This window comes from Gambusia affinis, linkage group LG18 (assembly GCF_019740435.1).
Source record: "Gambusia affinis linkage group LG18, SWU_Gaff_1.0, whole genome shotgun sequence".
NCBI classification, from domain to species: Eukaryota; Metazoa; Chordata; class Actinopteri; order Cyprinodontiformes; family Poeciliidae; genus Gambusia; species Gambusia affinis.
In genome coordinates this window covers 10,086,785-10,108,375 of record NC_057885.1, presented here as the reverse complement: position 1 = coordinate 10,108,375, position 21,591 = coordinate 10,086,785, and the positions used below count along the sequence as shown (strand labels likewise).

Here is a 21,591-nt window from a genome sequence, read left to right as displayed (position 1 = left end):
AAACTTCATCTTGCCGCGGTTTTCAACCTCAGTGTGACATCTAGTGGTTTGCTGTGGTAGTACAACATGCCGGTTTGACACAAGACATTAAAACATAGTGTTAGTTATTTGGTTTTATTGTGTTTTATATAATGTTGAATGACAATACATTAAATCAAATGGATCTAATTTTGACACGTGTCATTAAAATAAACGTGATATCATATTTAAATATATTTTGCTTCCAAAAACTAATTCGTTTTCTAAAAAAAACACCTAATTTTTAATATTTTATACAGGTTCTAAACAATAATTCTCAGACTTTCTGATAGTCTCTGCTAGTATCGAAGTACTTGTACCATGTTGTTATGAGAAAGCCTCTTTTTCACAACCACTTACAAAGAGTAGAAGATAAGTTTGATGACTCAAAAATAGATTTTGATATAAAAAAATGGCTCAGCGTACTCTACAGCCTATTTATTTCATATTGTCATTTGCAGAAGATAACACAAACAAAAATGTTGTCGTAAAAGGAAAACTATTTGCATGTTTGGGAGTGTCACTATAATACACAGACTCAGTAAATGAAACTGAAACTCAAAGTTGTCTCGAGAGATAAGTAGTCAAGACTGTAGCTCTGGAAATGGTGACACATTTATTAAAAGTCTTGTTAGAAGTTCAAAAGTTTTGATAAAATTGATAAATATCAGCAAATAATTTCTCTAGAATCAGGGGAGACTTAAATCCTGTCCAGGACAGCAGAGACTCTGGGGGAGGAAGTGAAAAACCAACACCAACACTCGGTGAGTTGTATTTAGAAACAAAGCTAACTCTGTCATCAGTACTCATAACAGAGTTAGCCGTCAGTTAGCAGCAGTCTCAGACTCATGCTAACTCAGTGGTTGGTTACATCGTTAGCATGTTTGACAGGTTAGCATTAGCCGACCGAAGCAAACTATTCCTGACAGAAAGCAGTGACGCACTTTATCTGAGACTTTTATGTTTTAAAAAAATAGTTGTGGGAGAATAAAGGAAAGGAGATAATCAAATTTAGTGAATTGCATCACATAATTCAAAGTGAACCTGTTTTTCTTTTTGACTTATTTTTTGTTGTGTGCCCCGTCCATCCTACAAAAAGTATTGGCCAAGGAAATGTCACAGTTTCAATCTACTTGAAATGTTTTCTTCCAGATGTTTTAACTTCAGAAAGGAACTCCAATATTAAGCAAAAGGTGAGGTTTTTTTTTTCTGGAAATTATATACTATGCTTCACCCCTTCCCCCTGATTTTGATAAATTGAAACCTTATTCCAAAGTTTATTAAACAAAATTTCCCTGAAAGAAATTATGCTGTCGTGATAATGGTTAAAATGTCCTTTGCACTGCATAGAAATATCAGATACTTATATGGAGCTTGGTCATGACACCCAGAATTGAACTCAGATTCATCTCCACAACTTGATTGGAGTTCACCTGATGTCAATTCAATTGATTGAACATAATTTGGAGATGGCTCTTCAAATCCCAGCCTTGAGGACCCATGTCCTGTTTTCATCACACCTGAATACAGTCTTTAGCATCCCTTTGGAGGACTTGACTGCATATTGGGGAAGTAATTCAGCCATTTGATTCAGGTGTGTTTCTTCTGAATGGGAATAATATTAATGTTTTGGAGTGGACCATGGTCGTCTTAATGTGAATCTGAAAAGGATTCTTTGCAGGGAGCTAAAGGTCAGGGCAATGAAAGTTTTGAAATGAATATTTTTTGCCACAGATATTTCTACATCGTATTTTTTTTAAATAAAAAGGAAAAAATATATAATTTTTTTTCAATAGTGTATTAATTATTTTTTTCAATCTTTTCAATTCTATTTTGAGAGATTCCTATTTCATCTCCTCTTAGACGACTTGGATAAAGAAAAGTAATTTTGATTCTAAACCAAAATTACTGGTTTATAAATAATTTTGGACCGACCTGTGAATGAAGCAGATAATAATTTTCTTTGGTCTTTGTTTTATTTCTAGAAGGACCCCGGTCACAGGGAGGAGCAGTTCAGAGTGATGAATGATTTTGCCAAAGGTCAGCGTCTGTCTTACCCAAAAGTCGACATCTTAAGAAATACAAACATAGTCATCTTGAAAGGTCCTGGCAACATAAGACCCACTAACCCCCATGGACAAAACACAAGTGATTTAGAGAGGAGAATAAATCTTCCTCAAGATGTAATAACCTTTATTAAATCCAGTAATGCTGTTCGTAAGTACCAGACACTCTTCCAGCAGCGGTTCAGGAATCCCGTGTTCATAGAGGTCGGGTCAGACTTGGTCTTGTTTTGTAAGTGCCCTCATGACCTGGATGAGGCTCAGGCAGAATTGGTGGGGGATCTGAGTGTGGAGATTGTGAAGCTCCAAGGCGCTGCCACTGCTCCTCCAGATACAGACAGAATCAAAGAAACCCTCATGAAAGCCAAGACGGTCCTAAACCGTGATGAGCTCAGGGTGGACTTCAGCTTCATCCCTGGGCAAGGTGCAACCACGGTGGCCAAAGTACGCCTGGTGGGCTACGCTGAATATGTGAAGAATCTCAGAGATGTTCTTCAGGATTACCTGTTGAATCAGGTTTTTACAAAAGAAGTGCTGAACCTGCAACATCCTGAAATGGTTGACTGTTTTGGCAAAATCCTAGAACTGATTAGCATTAAGCAAACACAAGTTACTTTGAAACAATCCCTTCAACCCAAGCCCTGTGTAACTATCTCTGGCCCCCGTTGCCATGTGCAGGAGGCCCATAAGGCTCTTAGGTCCGGATTAGCCAGTCTGACATTAGAAAAGTTGGTTTTAGATGGTCCGGGAGCTGTGCGTTACTTCCAGGCAGAAGGTAAAACGAGCAAAGAGCTGGTTGAGAGCTCCTGTAAAGTTCTGATCCAGGAACGTCAAGGTAAGCACAATGAACAGGTGTACTATGAGTCTTCTTCTGGTTGCATCTGACTGTCTCTAACCATTTATATTGGATTTAATTTGCAGTATCAGCACCAAGACAATTTATTTTTTCAACCCCAAGTCTTCGTCATACTACAACCACCAGTCAACAGTCCTCTTTCCTGTTTGTGGGCCTTCAAAGACAAAATGTTGACGCTGCCCTAACAAAGATTAAGAATCTATACCAAGACCACAGCGCCACCAAAACCTTCACCAATCAGGATCTGGCAGACCTCACAGAGGAAGACATAAAGAAGTTGATGAACCTAGTAGAGACTCAGGACTTGTATGTACAGGAGAACCCTTTAAGCCAGGGGGGCTTGACGGTGAGCGGGTTGAAAGCTGGCGTCAACCAGGTGAACCAGATGCTCCAAACACTCATTCCTCTTAGGAAAGAACTGAGAGCCAAAGAGGAGGAAAGTCTGTACCCTGGCATAGCTTGGTGTATCCTGGGACAAAACGGTAACTGGGAGAGGCTCCCAAAAACAGGCAATTATAATCTGGAAAAGAAAAACATCACAAAAGGCATAGTGGACGCACATGGGGTTAGCTGGAGTGTGAATCTACTGAAGATGGAGGCCAGAAGAGATTTAACTGGACAGACGGCCAAGTTGAAACGACTTGAGAATTTGCCAGGTAAGGGAAACAAATGCTTTTATTTGAGTGTTGGCTTCATTAAGGTTTCAGTGGATCCCATCAGATTTAATTTCCAAACTTTGAAAGAGGCAACGAGAGTAATATTTGCCTGTTGGTTGCCTTTTACCTTGCAGACTGACTCTGCTACCAGAAACACAAAGTCAGACTGCCATGAATCATTTTGGGAATGCTAAAAAAAAAAAAAAAAATGTCGGTTTAGCTTCAGCTCAAGACATACCATATATACCACTACATGTTCAGCCAACATGCCCCCTGGTTTAGAACAACATAAACATTCCCCAAAAGTTGCAGCAATGGCCCAGTGAGAACTTTACATGGGCCTGTCCTGAGCTATGCAGATGCTCTGTTGGCACTGATGAAGGGTTCTCCCAACTCTGACATGTCAAATGCTTAGAGTGCCTGACATGTCAGAGCAGTTGAATCAGTTTGCTAAAGAAAATTGTGCAAACAATACATTGGAACCATTGTAGGCTGTCCATAGAGGAATGGCTGGCTATTATTAAGCATTAGGAATAGGGGAAAAAACTGACTGGAAAAAGGAACATATTCTATCCTGACACGAAAGCAGACGGTACATTTTACACCCTTCATCCCAATATACACACAGTATGGAAAACCAGAGCATAACATGCTACAAATACTGGTTGGTACCCCACCTCTCGCCCGCTGACCGCAAGAAATAGACACCAGCACTCCACTAGGGATAAGATAATGGATGGATGCTTTATTATATAAAAAAGAGACAGCAAGGAAAGAAAGTATGACAGCAGCTTTTAAAAGGTCATAAAGTGGCACAACGTATTTTTTTTCCTCCCACACAGTTTCTGTTCTAGTCACAAAGAGCTTGGATTTAACTTCAGTACTAATATAACCAAAGATCGGTCCAAATTCACAAAGCCTTATGTGTGTGTGATGGACCGAGTTGAACACAGGAGTCGTCACGGGAAATCTTAGAAAAATAGGTTTTTCTTTTAGTTTAACTCAAAATATTAAATGTGAGAAAAAAATATCGGAGCTCATAAAAAAGGTAAAAAAACCCCAAACAAACTAAAAATGCAAACAAACTGGCTACACAAACAAACATAAGTGACCTAACAAAGAAATGACCCACTGGCTGACCAGACCAATTTAAACTCTAAATACAAATATTCACTTGGATACAATAGTTAATCGGAACAAAGAAAATTCAAATCCCCCTCACCAGCAGGAACTAGTGGTGCAGTCCAATCAGCATTTAAGTCTATTGAGCCCTGGGCTCATCTTTTGTCTGGCAACTCCATGGCACGTAAGTACGGATAAAACCCCCCAAAAAAGAACTAATCTCAAGCAAACAATTTGTAGTTACCAACTTAAGAGTGAGGCCTAAATGTGTATGTAACATGTTTATGGCTCCTCATGTTATCTACTGGCTTTTTCTGCCTTTTAGATCACTCTCTAGGCAGCTGTCATGTTGATATATGTTCTTAGAAACAAACAAATAATAAAAACATACCCTTACAATGAAAATGCATTCTACAAATAGTTAACTGGCCTGGGGATCTACAGATCTTATCTTTTATTCAGTGGCATTTTTATGAAGTCACGTGAACAGTTTATTAGCAGAGAGGGATTGCCAGTAACTGATGACGTGTTTTGCAAGGAAGTAATTTATTAACCAGCTCTGACTTCTTGTAAGAAGCTCTAATAATAACTCTGTTAAACATGGTTGGTCTGTCAAATACACGAACATGTAGAAATAACCTGATAAAGTTTTAAACTGCATATACACATAGCATTTTTTTTTAGAAATTAACTTGCTCATAGACTGTTGTTCTTTGTAGATATTTAGGCACCACGTGTACAAAGTTGAATGCAACCCTCATTCTCTTTTATTTCAACTAAAAATAGGAAATATTTGATCTCATCACTAGAGTTATGCAGTCACAAGTATTGCTTTTGAAAAGAAGATGTCTCAGAAAATTACATTCTCAAAGTTTTATTGGCTTTGCTATGATAAAAAGAGTAAGCATTAAAACTATTTTATGGTGCCTGAATCACGGATGTGATGATGTTCCAGTTAGAGGCCAAATGTTTATTCATTTCACCAAATAGGTCAGCTGTTATAATCTAACAACTGCATCTATGAAGTTTCCAGATTATTTTTAAGTGTTTCTAACATCTTCTAATGTCAACTGTGACACTTTGCTAGACTTTACATTTCCACTGTACTGGGACAAAATGTCTAAAACTCAAGATTTGGAGCAAGTGCTGCTGGATCCTTCGTCTGCAGAGCATCGAACCGTCCAGCAGGGATTCAACCAGACTGCCCATAACAAAACCATTGTGAAGGTAGGGGAACTCTTTTTTTAGTTAGCTTCTTGTTTTTGTCTCAGTGGATGTGTACCACATCATTAACTCGTAGACAAAGGCCTTCTCATTTTATCCATTCATTACAATCACATGGTGAACACTTCTTATTAGGTCTAATAGACAGTAATCAAACCTAAGCAATGATTTTTTTAAACTAATCATATAAATAAAACTGTTTTATTGATCTATTATCTCTCTTTCCTTCCTGTCAGATTGAACGCTTGCAGAACGTTCACCTGCGGCGCACGTATGAAATGCAGAAGAAACACATCTCTGAAAAGAACAAAAATGAAGGTGGGGTGGTTGAAAGACTTCTGTACCACGGGACAAGTCAGGAAAACCTCAACTCCATCAAAACCAAAGGGTTCAACAGGAGCTTTTCTGGGAAACATGGTAGTGTCTACTAACTAGTTCTTCTGCAGATTAATTGTTTGTGGAGATTTAGGACGTGTAAAAAACTTGCAGTAACGTACCTGGGTACTTTCCTCCACCATGAAAGGTCATTATTTAATTTTATCTTTCACAGCTACTGTATATGGTCAAGGAACCTACTTTGCTGTAAATGCCGGCTACTCAGTGAGCTACGCCCATCCCGCAGCAGACGGTACTCAAACCATGTTCGTGGCCCGAGTCCTGACCGGCCTTTTCACTCAGGGCCGCAGCGACATGAGGATTCCTCCGCCTCGCAACAGCCAGCAACCCCATGACCGCTACGACAGCTTGGTGGATAATATCAACAACCCCAGCATGTTTGTTGTGTTCCACGATAACCAAGCCTACCCAGACTACCTCATCACCTTTCGTTAAGCACATGTTTAAAAGAAAAACAACCCTGTTGATCTTTTTGCCCGTGTACCAATTCATACCTTTGCGGTTTCTGTTGTTCCTAACTAATGTTTTGTGCCAACAATGTTTCTGTTCATACACGCCTCGGAGACATAGTTCACAGTCTTTGACAACTGAAGATTTAAAGTCGTTCGCCGCAGGACTGAAGGCATCGCCCAGATTAGAGACTCATCCTCCTGAGAGCTGCAGCTGCATTTTTAACTGAGATTAAAGGCCTTATCTCACTAACACAAACACTATTACCTGAAGGAAAGATTCTGTGCCATAGGTAGCCAGTTAGCGCCCTGGTTTGGAAGAAAAATTAGCAAATATATGACGGTGTGAGGAAGGAATTCAGTCTACCGAGCAACATTATGGCTTTCTGTTATAAGATAGCATTGAGGAGAATTACAGCTGGGATGCCACAGGGATCTTTTTCAGACATAGTAAGGAGCTAGTGCTGTTGTCTAGACATATGAGGTAGTGCATGAACCGCAAAACCAGAGCAATTAAGCTGAGTCGGCAGCCGAATCAGCAGCTTTCTCCTGGCGATTAACATGCTGTGATTTGTTGTTAATGTGGTAATTATGTGAGACGAGATGGTTTAGAGGAGACGTTTATTTTTTTTTTATATTTTGAAACTTTATTACAATTGATAATCGATGTTGGCTAATATAGGCAAACTGTGTTTTGTCTACTAGAGAGGCGTTGGAAAAGCACAGAGTTTTTCTGTTAATTCAGCTCAGTGTCAACTGAGTCCTTTGTCTGTTCCTGTAATGTCAAATCAGAGGACAACAGGGTTGTTTACATGCACAATGTTTCCAGCATGTTTGAAAATGTAACATATTCAGAACACCTGGGTGCAGGAGTTCTGTAATATCACCTCGGAGTTCTCTAAGTCAGTACGAGAAACTTAGAACGTACCAAAACATAAACCCTTAGCCAGCTTGGTTGAATTTGGGGTGGAAAACATGTGAGAACATGATTTGTATTGTCAGAGTCCTGGCAGCAGCAGACTGTAAACGCCTCAACATGTAGGAAGTTTTTGCTCAGATGTTCCAACTGCATTGCAGTAATTCAGACATGGCAAAGGCATAAACGGTTTTTCTACTATAAGGCCCCAAATTGGGCAAAACTTAGAGAAGTCTCAATTTGATCTGCTCTGCAAGTGATCCACAACAGCTACACTTTTCCTTTGGTATAAAGATATTAACAAGTGATGGGTTAACCCATCTGTTAAGCTTGTTCAAAGTTAGGCCATGCAATCATTTATTGACAAAAAAAAGGCCAGAAATATGTTTAGTCTATTCTTTCAGCGTCTGGTTTAATAGTTTTAAATAATCTGCTTGTTTTTAATAAGATAACAGTAAAAGATGTGGTTTCCTTCCACGATGGTCCCATTGTACTGTAATATGACACCGCTTTCAATTCTTGACTCTTCCCATTTCAAGTTTGCTCTCTAGAAATCCTGGCAGCAGCAGAGTTTACCCAAGAGAAACACTCTATGCTTGAATCAGAGATCTCTGCTTACCACCACATGTTATAATTACATATCTGGTATGTGTGAGGCAGATCGAGTGTTAGTTGTGTGTGAATACACTTCTACAACAGGAATTATGCAATTATAAGTTATTTCAGAACCACATGAAATGTTGGACGCTGTAGTTTAATAAACATCATGGAACCATGACCAGTGGGTTTTTTGTCATTTATTTACCTTTTCCTTTGCCAGTGTTCAACGCCACCAGAAAATACCTTCAGGTTTTCAATTTTCCTCATTGTGACTGGGTGTGTCAAAAGTATGAAGGATAAATGAAGGATAAGGGAAAGTGAAACTAGTTCTGATGTTGGTGGAGGAATTGTGGATGCATACGGAGCCTTGTGGCAAGTGGATCTTCGAAATCTAGCAGTGATATCTCCAGGACACAAAACAAATCTCAAACGACTTGAGAATCTGGAAGGTGAGAAAAGCAGATTTTAAAAGTATTTATTAAGTATCAGAAGCTGCTTTTACCCAGCATTTTGCAAAAGGCCTGTTGTTGCTGGATTGTGTGTGTCACTTAACTAATTTGCTAGAATTACCTTCCTCATTTTAAGCCTGTGTACTCTTTCTCTTTTTTTAAAAAAAAAAGAAAGTTTCCACTTCTTATACGAAACAGTGACTAATACAGCTTTTACACTCAAATATCACACTACTGTATACTACTAATATGATTTTTGCTTATTCCTCTCATTCAGTGTAAAAGCTGTGGATAAATCTAATTCTTATTTTATTCTTATTTTACAAGACGGGTTCCCTAAATAGGAAAAAAAAACCATCCAACTTTCTGATCTAATATACTTTCCAGACTTTATTTTTCCTTTGGAATGGGACAGCATGGCTCACGGTGAGGTGATGAAGAGGGTGGTGCTGAAGTCTTGTACACCAGAGTACAGGAGAGTGAAGCAGGGATTCAAACGAACTGCTAGCTACACTATAATCAAGGTTGGTGGCTTCCATTAAGAATCAATTTACAATTTTTAAAAATGGACTTTGCTGCTGCTTACCTCAGAAGTTCCCTTAATATTTGTTTCTCCTAGTTTTTGTTTCAACATTGATCCAGGTTTTTGCATAATACATAGGAGAGATTTCAAACCATATCAGTTTATGACCTGTTGATATTCATCTTTTTAAAAACATCGGTCAGAAATGTCAAACATTTTAGTGATTTTGACTGATCAGCTCCCGTTACCTTTTTTGTCAAGATATCTATCACTTTGTTTTAACGTGTTTTTGAAATATTGTTTATAGAGGTGCCGTCAGGAAATTTTTTCTCGGTTCTCCTGTTAGATTCAGCGCGTGCAGAACATTCATCTCCGTCGTGCTTACGAGGCACAGAAGAAAAAAATATTTGAAAAGAACAAACAAGAGGGAGCTGCAAATGAAAAGTTTCTTTACCACGGGACAACGGAGGACAACTGTGACTCCATCATGAAAACTGGCTTCAACAGGCGCTTCTGTGGGCAAAACGGTAAAACTATCTGATCTAGTCTCTAAACCAAGACTTGTATCTTATCTCTTTGTTATAGTTTGCTAAAATCTTTATTTATTTTTGTCGGTCTCTTAGCAACAGCATACGGTGAGGGAACCTACTTTGCCGTAGACGCCAGCTACTCCAGCCACCCCACCTACTCCAGACCTGCTGCTGATGGTTCTCAGCTGATGTTTGTGGCTCGAGTCTTGACGGGCGTCTACACTCTGGGCCAAAAAGGCATGAAGGTTCCTCCGCCTCTCGACGACAAGGACCCTCACATACGATACGACAGCGTGGTGGATAAAATGGACAGACCCAACATGTTCGTCGTGTTCCACGATGACCAGGCTTATCTGGACCACCTCATCACCTTCAAGCAATGACCCTGAAAACGTCTCATGGTTCTGTCAAAGTCGGAGGGAAGTAGTGGGTTCTGGGTAACATTAGGTTAGAAATACAGAGTTTTACTGAATTGTGCTAAAACCTCAAATATGTTGGACTTTATTGTAACCTTTGAAAGCTGTCTTTATTATTATTTTATCAGATTTTCTGAAGGTCCTATGATGATTTCCTTTTAACTCCTTTGGCTCTTAAAATTAGAGGGGCAAACATTTCACACACATATCAACAAATAATAAAACTATTAAAAGTTTTGTTATGCTTACGTATCTGGTATGTGCGACGCAGCTTGAGTATTACTTATGTGTGAATATGCTTCTTCTACACAGTGAATGTAGGGATATTACAAAATCACAAAGTTATGTCATAACCACATGAAATGTTAGATGCTGTGTTTGTACATTAATAAATATTATCATGGAGCCATGATCAGTGGGTGTCACTGTCTTTTATTTACCTTTTGATTTACCAGTGTTCAACAATGACACCAGGAAATACCTTCAAGTTTTCCAGTTCCCGGACTGTGACTGTGACTGGGTGTGTCAAAAGTATGAAGGGGAAGTGAAGGATAAGAGAAAGGGAAACTAGTTCTTCAGTGAACGCTGTTTACTCAGAATAGGGACAAGTGCAGAAAGTCCTCTCTCAGTTTACAAGTCAGAAATGGCTGAATATCCTTATCCACTGTATTTTGAGGCCAGACATTTAACAGACAGAGAGAAGGAAAAGGTCAGGAGACACTTTCAGAAAAGAAGAGACTCCGGGGGAGGCGACTGTGGTGGGATTGAAAAGGTGGGAGACAAAATCTATAAAGTCTGCTTCAAGGAAGAAGAAGGTATGCACTGATATTTGGCTTAAATAAAAGCATGCATGCAGATTTAAAACATACAGTATTTATATTGTCTTTAATCTTACAGACCAGGAAAGGGTTTTAAAGAGGAAATCTCATACGATTAGTCTTCCTGGGGGAGATCTACACCTGACCGTGACTCGGAGCGGTTCGCCACAGACCCAGGATCAGCCATCGACGAGCCAATCACAAGTGAGCTCTAGTTTATTGCAAATATGTATATGAATCTTTTATAAGCAGGACAAAACCTCAACAGGGACTAGAGTTGTTGACTAGACATACTAGTTATTACCCTAAAGTGCATATTTGTCTGGATTATTTTTTTAGTTTCATTTTCAACTGGTCAGACCAGTTTCCCTTATGTTTCTAACTTTGGATTTGAGTCATAAAACTGGAAAGTACATTTTCCAGTACTGTAGTGTTTAGTAGTAACTTGTACAATCTTTATGTTTGTAAGAGATATATTTCAATATTTCACAAACACAATACACAGTACCTTAAAAAATGTATCCATACATCTTATTTTGTCACATTATAAACATGAACTTTAATTTATATTTTTGGGATTTCATATGATTGACTAATTCAAAGTCATATTTTTTAAGTGTAATGAAGATTGCATATGACTTTTCAGATTCTTACAAAGCAAATCTCTGACAAGTGTGGTTCACATGGGTTTTCAGACTCCTTGGGTCAGTCGTTTCTAGAACCACTTTTTGCTGCCTCGGTTTCTGGGTCCATGTTGCTGCTGAAACATTTTGTCTTCATCTAGAAGACAAAATGTTTTGCCCACTTTTTCATGATGTTTGCTCTCTGATGTCCAGAGAACAAATGTTTGTCTGAAGATTTCAGACACTTTTCTTGAACTACTTTGTGTTGGTCTATCACATAAAATCCCAATAAATACATTATTGTTTGTGGAAATAAAATGTGGTAGGTTTCCCAAGGTGCGATGTTTTTTCTAATGAATTTAGTCTGTGTTCACTTTTCCATTACGTAACAAATTCATTCATTTTGCTGTTTTGGTTTTTCAGACGACTACTAAAGTCAGCACAAAAGGACTTGAGAAGATTTTCAAGACTGACATCTTTCTCTTGTTCTACATGAGAGACAACCCTAAAGCTTACAAAATACTGCAGAAGCAGTTGTCTGCAATCGGCTGCACAATACAGCTAGACTTTGAGGAAGAAGAGGCAGTGGTGAGGGGGAACATAGAGAAAGGGCCCAGAGGAGCTTTTGATGGCGCAGCAGAAAACTGGGAGCTACAAGTGGACAAGACCTTCGCCGGTCTCATGGAGTCCTACACCTGCCATCATGTCCTTGAGCCCAAACAAGTCAAGAAGGTTCTACAGGATCCCTTCTTTGTGTCTGATGATGTGAAAGTGTACTCAGAGAGTGGCTATGCTGTGGTTGTGGGGGAATCAGATGTAGTGAAGGACAAGATTGCGGTTCTGGAGAAAAGCATACCAATTCGCAAAGAGCAGCCGGTTGTGGAGAAGAAGTTCAAACTGATTGAGGAGGAGTTCAACCGAGAGATGAGTGCAAATTGTCCAGAGGTTAAAATCAGCAGGGCCACTAACATCATAATCTTAGAAGGTCCTGAAGATAAGGTGCAGTCTGGTGCAGCCAAACTTAACAAACTGATTGAGACGATAAAAGAGAAGAGGGTCAATCTTTCAAATGGTTTATTAGACTTCATGGCGACTAGCAGTGTTATCTCCAAGTACCAAACACGGTTTCAGCAAAGTCTCAGGAGTCCAGTGTCCCTGGAAGTGGGGTTGGAATTGGTTCTGTCCAGTTTGTCTTCGGATGCTCTGAAGGAAGCTGAGACGGCGGTGCTGAGAGATCTCAATGAATCCAGTGTGAGTCTTCAGGGTGCTGCAGCTGTGGCTCCAGATCTCGACAGACTCAAGGAAATCCTCAACAAAGCCAAGAATGAAGAAAACCGTGGCGAGTTCAGAGTGAATGTTAGCTTCCTTCCTGGATCCAGTGGCACTCCATCAACCAAAGTAAAGCTGGTGGGCTACACTGAACACGTGAACAAGCTTAAAGAGCTTCTTTATGAGTACCAGGCTAATCAGGTGTCAACTCAAGAGGTTATCAGTCTGCAGTGTCCTGAACTTGTTGACTGCTTTGGTAAAATCTTAGAAATACTTGGAGTGAAGCAGACCGATGTGACGATCAAAGCCTCCCCTTTTCCAAATCCTTGTGTTCTTTTGTCTGGTCCTCGTTTGCGGGTTCAGGAGACCAGACAAGCCCTCGGGTCAGCTCTGGCCAGCATGACAATGGACAAACTGGTTCTGGATGGTCCTGGGGCGCTGCAGTACTTCCAAGGAGCTGGTAAAGACAGCAAGGAGCTGGTTGAAAGTTCCTGTCAGGTGATAATTAGGGAACAGCAAGTTGTTAGCTCATCAGTTGTGGCAACCAAACAGCGAAGCCTCAGCAGCATCACACCAAGACCATCAACTCCCAGGACTCGCTTCAGCACTGTTGGAGACAGTCCAGTAGTCAAAATCAACCTAGAAATCAAGATTGGCAGCTTAGAGAAAGAGCAGGTTTGACCATTTTACTTTATTTTCTTTCTCACATTTGGCACAATGTGAGAAAGAATATCTCACATCCTGCCAATATCTGACATTACTGCCACTATCTGGCCTGATATTGTCAGGATGTCAGTATTCTATTAATGCTATTTCTAAACGTTTCCACAGGTGAACGTTTTGGTCGTCCCCACACACGGCAAGCAGCTGTCTTCAACAAATATTGGCAAGTCATTGCTTAGGAAAGGCGGAGACATAGTCAAATCAAAGTTTGACTTATTGTCCGCAAATTCTTCCCTCATTCCTGGTGATGTTCTGGAGGTCAGTGCCAGTGCCTCTCTGGGTTGCTCCAAGATATTCTGCATAGAGTGCCTGGCTTGGGACGGAGTTGGAGGAAGAGGAGTGCAGGTGAGAAATCAAAACTCCAAAAATGAAGATCTGTTTATGGTGAGAAAAATACACGGTTTCAAGTGGCTAAAATTAGCGTCCTTCATAAGATGACTTGTCTCAACAAAGACAGAATGAGTCGCTCTATGGGATGGGACTCATTGTTTGATTGTGGAGTTTTTGGTATCTAATCAGGATACCTACTGCGTGCCATTCTTCAAAAGATATCAAGACTGATAGCAGAGGGACAACCCTATGACAGGCCGGACCGTATATCCCATCTGGCCTGTGGATTGATGGATTCTTATTAACACAAGGAAATGTTTTATTCCTGTCTTTCAGGCTCTTTCTAGGGGGCTAAGAAGATGTTTGGACCTCTGTGCAGAGAAGGGCTTCAGTTCAGTGGCCATTCCTGTTATCGGGCCTGGACTACTCCTAAAATACCCTTTGAGTGAAGCCGTTCAAGTTCTGAAGGAAAGCATTCGCCAGTTTGCATTGTCTGACCGATGCGGAAATCTCACCACCATCCACATCGTCATTAAACCAGGCCATCCTGACTCCGAGAAGGTACCTCTTCAAAGCAAAGTATGGCATTTAAATAAATGTTACAGAACATTTACTATTGATTTTAATTATTTCCAGAGCTACCATGAAGTATACAAACATCTCAGCTCAATCATGAACCAGAGAGGCAGAGGTAAACCAGACTTCATTGGCAGTTCATAATTTTTGTTGCATATAAACATTTTATCGGCATCAAACTTCAAGACGGCTTCTTTCTCTTAGCACTCTTCGGATCCCTCACCAGTGACCTCGACGACGTCAACATCACTGTGGGAGGCGGGATCAAACTGCAGTTGGTGTTCGGCGACATCACTAACGAGACTACAGACGGTGTGGTGAACACCACTGACTTTGAGAACTTCTACAACGGTAGGTGATCAAATGCAGGAGGAGAGCATTTGAAGGTCAAAGTCCCAGGAAGGAAGGACACTGGAGCTGTAAAGCTGTTTGTTGACACACTGAAGGATTTTACAGAGCAGAAAAGAGGATGCATGAACACGCAGGCACGTAGAAATCACAGCAGCGACAACAGATAGTTGACAAACAGAATAAGAACAGGTCACATGATTCGGCTTCACAATATTTACCCATAAAACATGTTTGAGAGGATTTCCCGGATTTTGATTGGTTTTCAGGAGTCATTGCTTTTTTGTGGCGTCAGGCAAACTGAACCTCCAAACGGGACTAAATGTGTGGAGACATGAGGCTTTGAGCTCTATTACTGACTTTCACCATCATGAGGTCTCGTAAATCAGCTTGTGACTTATCAAATGGACTGTTATAAAATGTTCAGTTTATGATCTTTGATTAAACAAAAATAACTCATGCAATTTGTTGGAGTAATTTCCATACAGTATAAAAAAAAAGCCGCTTAAATTTCTCAGATGTCTGAACAGATATGAAACGTTTACTGGGAGACAAATTGACTTGTAGTCAGAGCAAAATTTTCCACTAAAGATGACATCAATGAAGTATACAATCAGGAAAGCACTCACCTGGTGCTTTCCTGATGAGTAAAGAACCAGGAACACAATACATGAAAAAAAATTAATAAAATACAACCAACACTCTTTAAAACATAATCAAATGTTTTTGGTTTACCGTCTAGACTCAATAAATATCAGTGGATAGTTTAAAATAAGGTTTTTATAAGCTTTAAGCCACAATGATTAACAAATCAGATTATGTTATCTGCGTGAGTATGCACATGGACTTTGTGTTGTTTTATTATTGGCAATAGAATAACTTAATAAAAAGCTGAAGGTGATTTTGATTTTTTTTTCTTTTTTTTGATTAGGCAACATTAGAAAACCTGTAGAAACACTTAAAGATTGCTACTCTTAAAAATGGATTTACTTGAATGGCCCTGTATCAAGTCGAACGCCTTATTAAAAATGTGAATCTGCAAAAGCATCTCATCTTTATCAAAAGATTGTTACCCTTTGTGAAACAAGTCTTGGCTCTGCTTTCACATCAGCAAAGAAATCATGTTAAAGTGTACATAATTATTTGTTACAGAGGGAGTTTGCAAAGACATTTTAACGGTAGCTGGATCAGGGGTGGAAGCCCAGCTGAAAACAGGTAAGAGAGAAGAATTGGCCACTGTGTCTTAAAGCAACACACAGTTCAGATAGTTGGTTTTTGTGTTGATCTCCTGTGCTTTGTGTGTACAGCGACAGTAAGTCGAGGAAAGCCTTTTGTGACGCCGCCCGGACAGTTCCCCTGTAAAGCCATCTTGCATGTATGTGGAGAGAAAGACGCAAACCTTATTGAAACACTTGTGCCCAGCGTCGTTAGCTACTGTGAAAACCAGGGATTTAGCTCTGTAGCGATTCCTGCCATCTGTGCAGGTAAGCATATTCTGTTTTTTAGAGAACATCCCATAATAAATGTTGCACTTTGTGGCTGAGCTCCGTCTGGACAATCTGTTTCTGCAGGCGCCGGTGGGTTGGACCCTCCAGTCGTTGCAGGTGCAATCCTGAGAGGAATCAAAACCGCCACGTCATCCGGTCCTTTTCACAGCCTCACCTGCATCCGCCTTGTCCTGATTAAAATCAACGTCTTCTTAGCTTTTAAAGAAGAAGCGACACAGATGTTCCCCACTTCTGGAAGAAAAGGTAACAGAACCTTTTTCACAAATGACTTTCTCCCAGTGTTTCTCTTATGATGTTTTAAATATCATGTTCGGACTTTTCACAAATATCTTCGACCTGTTTTCCAGCTCCACCATTTCAGATGCCTCAGGTACAACAACCGGCACCTTTACCTCTGATTGCCAACCTCAGCGTATATGATACCATTCCTGCAAGTGAGACATCTACATTCCTGCTCCTGGGTCTCACCAGAAAGGATGTTAATGATGCTATTGAAAAACTGAAGAATCTTTATAAGCATCAGTGTACTGAACACACCTTCCCAAAAGAGCAGCTGGGCAGTCTCAACGCAGACGACATGTCAGATCTGGAGGAGCTGGTGAGGATGGAGGGTCTGTACATGAAGAAGGACCACTCTGGAAACCTGATAGTGACTGGCATGAAAGACGGGGTCAACAGGGCAATTGTGAAGTTCAATTCGGACCTGCATGGCACCCTCACCAGACAGGTGAGAGGGAGGGAGGAGGACGATTTGTTCGTGCGTGTGATGTGGTGCATCCTGGGGAAAAATGGAAACTGGGAGAGAGTCCCCAAAATGGCCAATTACAACCTGGAAACGAGGGATGTTGGCAGAGGAATTGTGGATGCATACGGAGCCTTGTGGCAAGTGGATCTACAAAACTTGACGGCTTCAGCTGCAGGACACAAAACAAATCTCAAACGACTTGAGAATCTGGAAGGTGAGAGAAGCAGATTTTAAAAGTATTTATGAAGTATTTTCAAAAGCTGCTTTTACTCTGCATTTTGCAAAAGGCCTGTTGTTGCTGGGTTGTGTCAGCTAGCTAACCTGCTGTTATTACCTCCCTCATTTTTGTTAAAACTCTCATACTTCTTCATTCACTTATCACACTAAATAGTGACTACTACAGCGTTTACACGCAAATATCATATTACTAGATTTTGGTATTAATATAACTTTTGTTTATTCCTCTCATTCAGTGTCAAAGCTGTGGTTACATCTCAGTTATCCTACTGGATACTCTTATTTTATAAGACGGGTTCTCTATAATGTTCTGGTGTAAAATACTTTCCAGACTTCACGTTCCCTTTGGAATGGGACAGCATGTCGCACGGTGAGGTGATGAAGAGGGTGGTGCTGAAGTCTTCTTCACCAGAATACAAGCGAGTGAAGCTGGGATTCAGACAAACTGCTGTCCAAACTGTAATGAAGGTTGGTGGTTTCCATTAGGAATCAATTCACCATTTTTAAAAATTGATTTTGTTGCTGGTTACCTCAGAAGTGATTTAGAGTTTTACAAGTATCTGTAGGATGTTTTTGATAACTGTACTTAATATTTCTTTCTTCTGGTTAGGGTTGTACTCAAGGTCTGGGCATGATTCCCTACTCCTTAAATTTGCTTGAAAGCACGCCTCTGTGATTAAAATATAATTTGTCCCGTTTCAGGAAAGATTAGTGTTTTATTTGGGGTTTGACAGTTTTGTTGCTAAAAAGAAACTTAGGAAATTGAGTTTGCATTCCTAATAAATAGAGATTTAAATCCATATCAGTTTATGACCTGCTGATACTCATCTTTAAAAAAAATACATAAATAGGTCAGAAATTTCAAAGATTTTAATGATTTTGACTGATCAGCTTCCATTAGCTTTTTTTGTCAAGATATCTAACATTTTTTTCTATAGAGGTGCCGTCAGCTGACCACAGTTGAGGAAATGGCGCTTTAACAAGTTTTGTCGGTTCTCCTGTTAGATTGAGCGCGTGCAGAACATTCATCTCCGTCGTGCTTACGAGGCACAGAAGAAAAAAATATTTGAAAAGAACAAACAAGAGGGAGCTGCAAATGAAAAGTTTCTTTACCACGGGACAACGGAGGACAACTGTGACTCCATCATGAAAACTGGCTTCAACAGGCGCTTCTGTGGGCAAAACGGTAAAACTATCTGATCTAGTCTCTAAACCAAGACTTGTATCTTATCTGTTTGTTATAGTTTGCTAAAATCTTTATTTATTTTCGTCGGTCTCTTAGCAACAGCATACGGTGAGGGAACCTACTTTGCTGTAGACGCCAGCTACTCCAGCCAGCCCACCTACTCCAGACCTGCTGCTGATGGTTCTCAGCTGATGTTTGTGGCTCGAGTCTTGACGGGCGTCTACACTCTGGGCCAAAAAGGCATGAAGGTTCCTCCGCCTCTCGACGACAAGGACCCTCACATACGATACGACAGCGTGGTGGATAAAATGGACAGACCCAACATGTTCGTCGTGTTCCACGATGACCAGGCTTATCTGGACCACCTCATCACCTTCAAGCAATGACCCTGAAAACGTCTCATGGTTCTGTCAAAGTCGGAGGGAAGTAGTGGGTTCTGGGTAACATTAGGTTAGAAATATTTCCTGGTTTACCGGGAATCCTCAAATCTATTGAACCTTTAACAAAAATTTGTTGTAACCTTGATTATTGTTTTATCAGATTTTTGAGAGTTCTATGATGTTTTTTTGTTTGATTTCTTTATCTCTTAAAATTAGAAGCTGGTCCTGTCCACACACGTATCAACGAATTATAAACTTGTTAAAAGGGTCTTTTGAAACTTATTGATGTCTTCCTGTCAGAAAGACACAATTTATTGAAACCTTTTTGATCGAGTCTGTAAAAAAAAAATTGCAAATAAAACAATCTTAAATACATCTTGAATAAATCTTTAATAGGTTCCACAGGGTTATTCCCCGGGGAGCTGAAAACCTGACATTAAAAGCATGGTCAATAAAGATCTTGTGTCTGATCTTTGCTACACATTTTACCATTTCTGAAACATGTAGGTATTGCAAATCTATTTGAAATAGTTTAGACGCCTCAGGAAAACGAGAGAAAACAACAAGCTCTACAGAAGCAAAATTAAATACAAGTTATTTAGAGGTTTTGCATAGTACTGTAAATATAAATGAGCAAACATAAAATAAAATAAAAAACCAATATAAATATAAATACCGCATTTTTCGGACTATAAACCGATACTTTTTTTCCCCCACGTCTTGAACCTTGCGGCTTATAGCCCTATGCGGCTTTTCTGTGGATTTTTCTTCAACCACCAGGGGGCTCTTTAGCAGGAAGTGAATCATTGGAAGTCAAAATTGGAAATCAAAGAAGAAATTGCTAATTTTCATTTAGAACAAGAACATGCTAACAGCAGCCACGACAGAGAAATGTTTTCAAACTCATACACCCCCTCATCATAGAAACAACACGAAGAAGTTCATATGATGCTGATTTTAAGTTGAAGAGTATCGATCTGGTAGTACAGGAGGGAATAGAGCCGCTGTACGTAAACTAGACGCAGGGCTGCGTCCTTAATAGATCCAGCAGATTTATTTAGCCGTCTGTTGTCCGAAAAACCGAGAGCAGTGGCTTATATATGTACGTTTCCAGTTTAAAACAACAACAACAACAAAAAACCTTAGTAGATTCTGCTTATAGTAAGGTGCGCTCTATAGTCCCGAAAATACGGTACATATAATAATTACTGTTTACATGAATGAATCTAAAAAGTGGCACTGATTTTTAACCACATCATTAAGGTTTGCATTACCTTGTTCTGTTGAGTGAGGACTTCCTCAACAAATCAAGTTTTTCTAATGCACTTTATGGCTGTACAGTAAAATATCTGTAAAATACTTTTTTTTTTTCTTTCCTGAATTTAAGTCCCACAAAAGGTTGTTGTGTCATGGATCAACTTGATCTTTTTCTCCTGCTTATTTAATCCGACCGTCTTGATTTAGTCCAAATAATGCATTTTTTCCTCTGAATAAAAGTTTTCAAAACAGAACATGTGTTGGTGACTTTTTAGGCTTTTTGCGTTGCTCTGTTTTTATGAGACAGTTCAACTACATTGGACTGTCTTAGAAGGACAAAAACAGACAATTTTCATTTCTAATTCTGAATGTTAAATTGCTTTAAATCGGTAAAACTGTGTGTTATGCAAGTATATCTAAGAAAAAATGAAGAAAATCATGAAAATGGGAGCAGTTTCTTGTCATTTTAGAACCAGAATCTCGAGTTATATTACAGTTATTTCAAACGTTCAAATAGACTCATTCAGACTCAAAGTATTGAAGTATTTCAAGCCTTTGTTGCTTGTTATTTTTGACATACTGCTTAAAATAAACAATATTTGGCCTGTCAGAAAATTGTCTTGGAATGCTACATAGGATTAGTAAAAATGATGCATATTTTACACAGAAACTTCTGGAAAACGTTCAGTTCCATGCACTTGGATTTGCATCAATGTGACGAGGCGTGGAGGCGATCAGCCCGCCGTTCTGCGGTCATGGAAGCCCAGGTTGCTTTGATTGCAGTTTTCAAGCGATCTGCGGTCTCTCATTTTCCTTTTCACAATGCTCAACAGATTCAGAGCTCAGAGCGTTTGCTGACCAATCAAGCACAGCAACACCACGATCACTGCACCAACTTCTGGTTCCTTTGGCAGTGTGAGCAACTCCGAAATCTTGAAGTGACTGTTTTGTACCCATCTGGTCAGTTGCTCCTTTGCTTACAGGAAGTTTTTGCTGTATTTAAAAGTTTTTTGGGGGTTAAGGTTTATAAATTCACCATTTTTGTCTTTCAGGTGGTTCTAGTCACATTATTTACTTTTTCCTAATAAAATCTACTAATTTGCTACATCTTGTCTTTTGCCGTTTCATTCATCCTGGAACATCAGTCATTGTTACATCGCCCGTCTCCTAGAGGCCATCTAGGATGTAACGTTGGCTTTAAGACTCTCCAGTGAAAAGTGGCTGAATCCGCTGTTTCACAGCTGAACGATGTCCAACTTGCAAATTAAAGGGCTGGAGCACACTGATCAGTTTTTAACTGTACTGTGAAAACTTTGTGGCGAGTAAGATGAAGACACTAACAGTATAAGTTACTTTTTAGGGAAAATAGTTCG

General features: G+C 39.7%; 2 protein-coding genes across 7 annotated transcripts; both read left to right on the top strand.

Annotated features, from left to right (window-relative positions):
* The first annotated feature begins 525 nt into the window (after positions 1-525).
* LOC122820164 (protein mono-ADP-ribosyltransferase PARP14-like) lies at positions 526-19,417 on the top strand. 6 transcript variants are annotated; one of them, XM_044097369.1, is made up of 12 exons: positions 578-782; positions 1,171-1,211; positions 2,004-2,058; positions 2,821-2,916; positions 3,003-3,593; positions 5,803-5,942; positions 6,176-6,356; positions 6,490-8,749; positions 9,137-9,273; positions 9,619-9,799; positions 9,896-10,249; positions 19,032-19,417. In XM_044097369.1, the coding sequence occupies exons 3-8, from the start codon at positions 2,040-2,042 to the stop codon at positions 6,768-6,770; spliced, it is 1,308 nt and encodes a 435-aa protein (XP_043953304.1). In that variant the 5' UTR covers positions 578-782; positions 1,171-1,211; positions 2,004-2,039; the 3' UTR covers positions 6,771-8,749; positions 9,137-9,273; positions 9,619-9,799; positions 9,896-10,249; positions 19,032-19,417. The 6 variants fall into 6 exon arrangements, with proteins under 6 accessions (XP_043953300.1, XP_043953304.1, XP_043953301.1 ...); XM_044097365.1 differs by having other exon boundaries at positions 526-782; positions 2,004-2,916; XM_044097366.1 differs by lacking the exon at positions 1,171-1,211 and having other exon boundaries at positions 2,004-2,916.
* Positions 10,805-19,336, top strand: parp142.2 (poly(ADP-ribose) polymerase family member 14-related sequence 2.2). The gene is made up of 14 exons (XM_044097363.1): positions 10,805-11,033; positions 11,116-11,240; positions 12,083-13,603; positions 13,760-13,996; positions 14,318-14,542; positions 14,618-14,672; positions 14,762-14,908; positions 16,058-16,120; positions 16,213-16,389; positions 16,477-16,656; positions 16,761-17,372; positions 17,727-17,863; positions 18,401-18,581; positions 18,678-19,336. The coding sequence occupies exons 1-14, from the start codon at positions 10,862-10,864 to the stop codon at positions 18,965-18,967; spliced, it is 4,122 nt and encodes a 1,373-aa protein (XP_043953298.1). The 5' UTR covers positions 10,805-10,861; the 3' UTR covers positions 18,968-19,336.
* Positions 19,418-21,591: the final 2,174 nt, after the last annotated feature.

Excerpts from the sequence above, each read along its gene's own strand:
- LOC122820164 (XM_044097365.1), top strand. The coding sequence starts at position 2,040 with ATGAATGATTTTGCCAAAGGTCAGCGTCTGTCTTACCCAAAAGTCGAC. Across the intron at positions 2,917-3,002 it reads TCTGATCCAGGAACGTCAAG|TATCAGCACCAAGACAATTT; the intron begins GTAAGCACAATG and ends TTTAATTTGCAG. Across the intron at positions 3,594-5,802 it reads ACGACTTGAGAATTTGCCAG|ACTTTACATTTCCACTGTAC; the intron begins GTAAGGGAAACA and ends ACACTTTGCTAG.
- parp142.2 (XM_044097363.1), top strand. The coding sequence starts at position 10,862 with ATGGCTGAATATCCTTATCCACTGTATTTTGAGGCCAGACATTTAACA. Across the intron at positions 17,373-17,726 it reads ACGACTTGAGAATCTGGAAG|ACTTCACGTTCCCTTTGGAA; the intron begins GTGAGAGAAGCA and ends AATACTTTCCAG. Across the intron at positions 17,864-18,400 it reads CTGTCCAAACTGTAATGAAG|ATTGAGCGCGTGCAGAACAT; the intron begins GTTGGTGGTTTC and ends TTCTCCTGTTAG.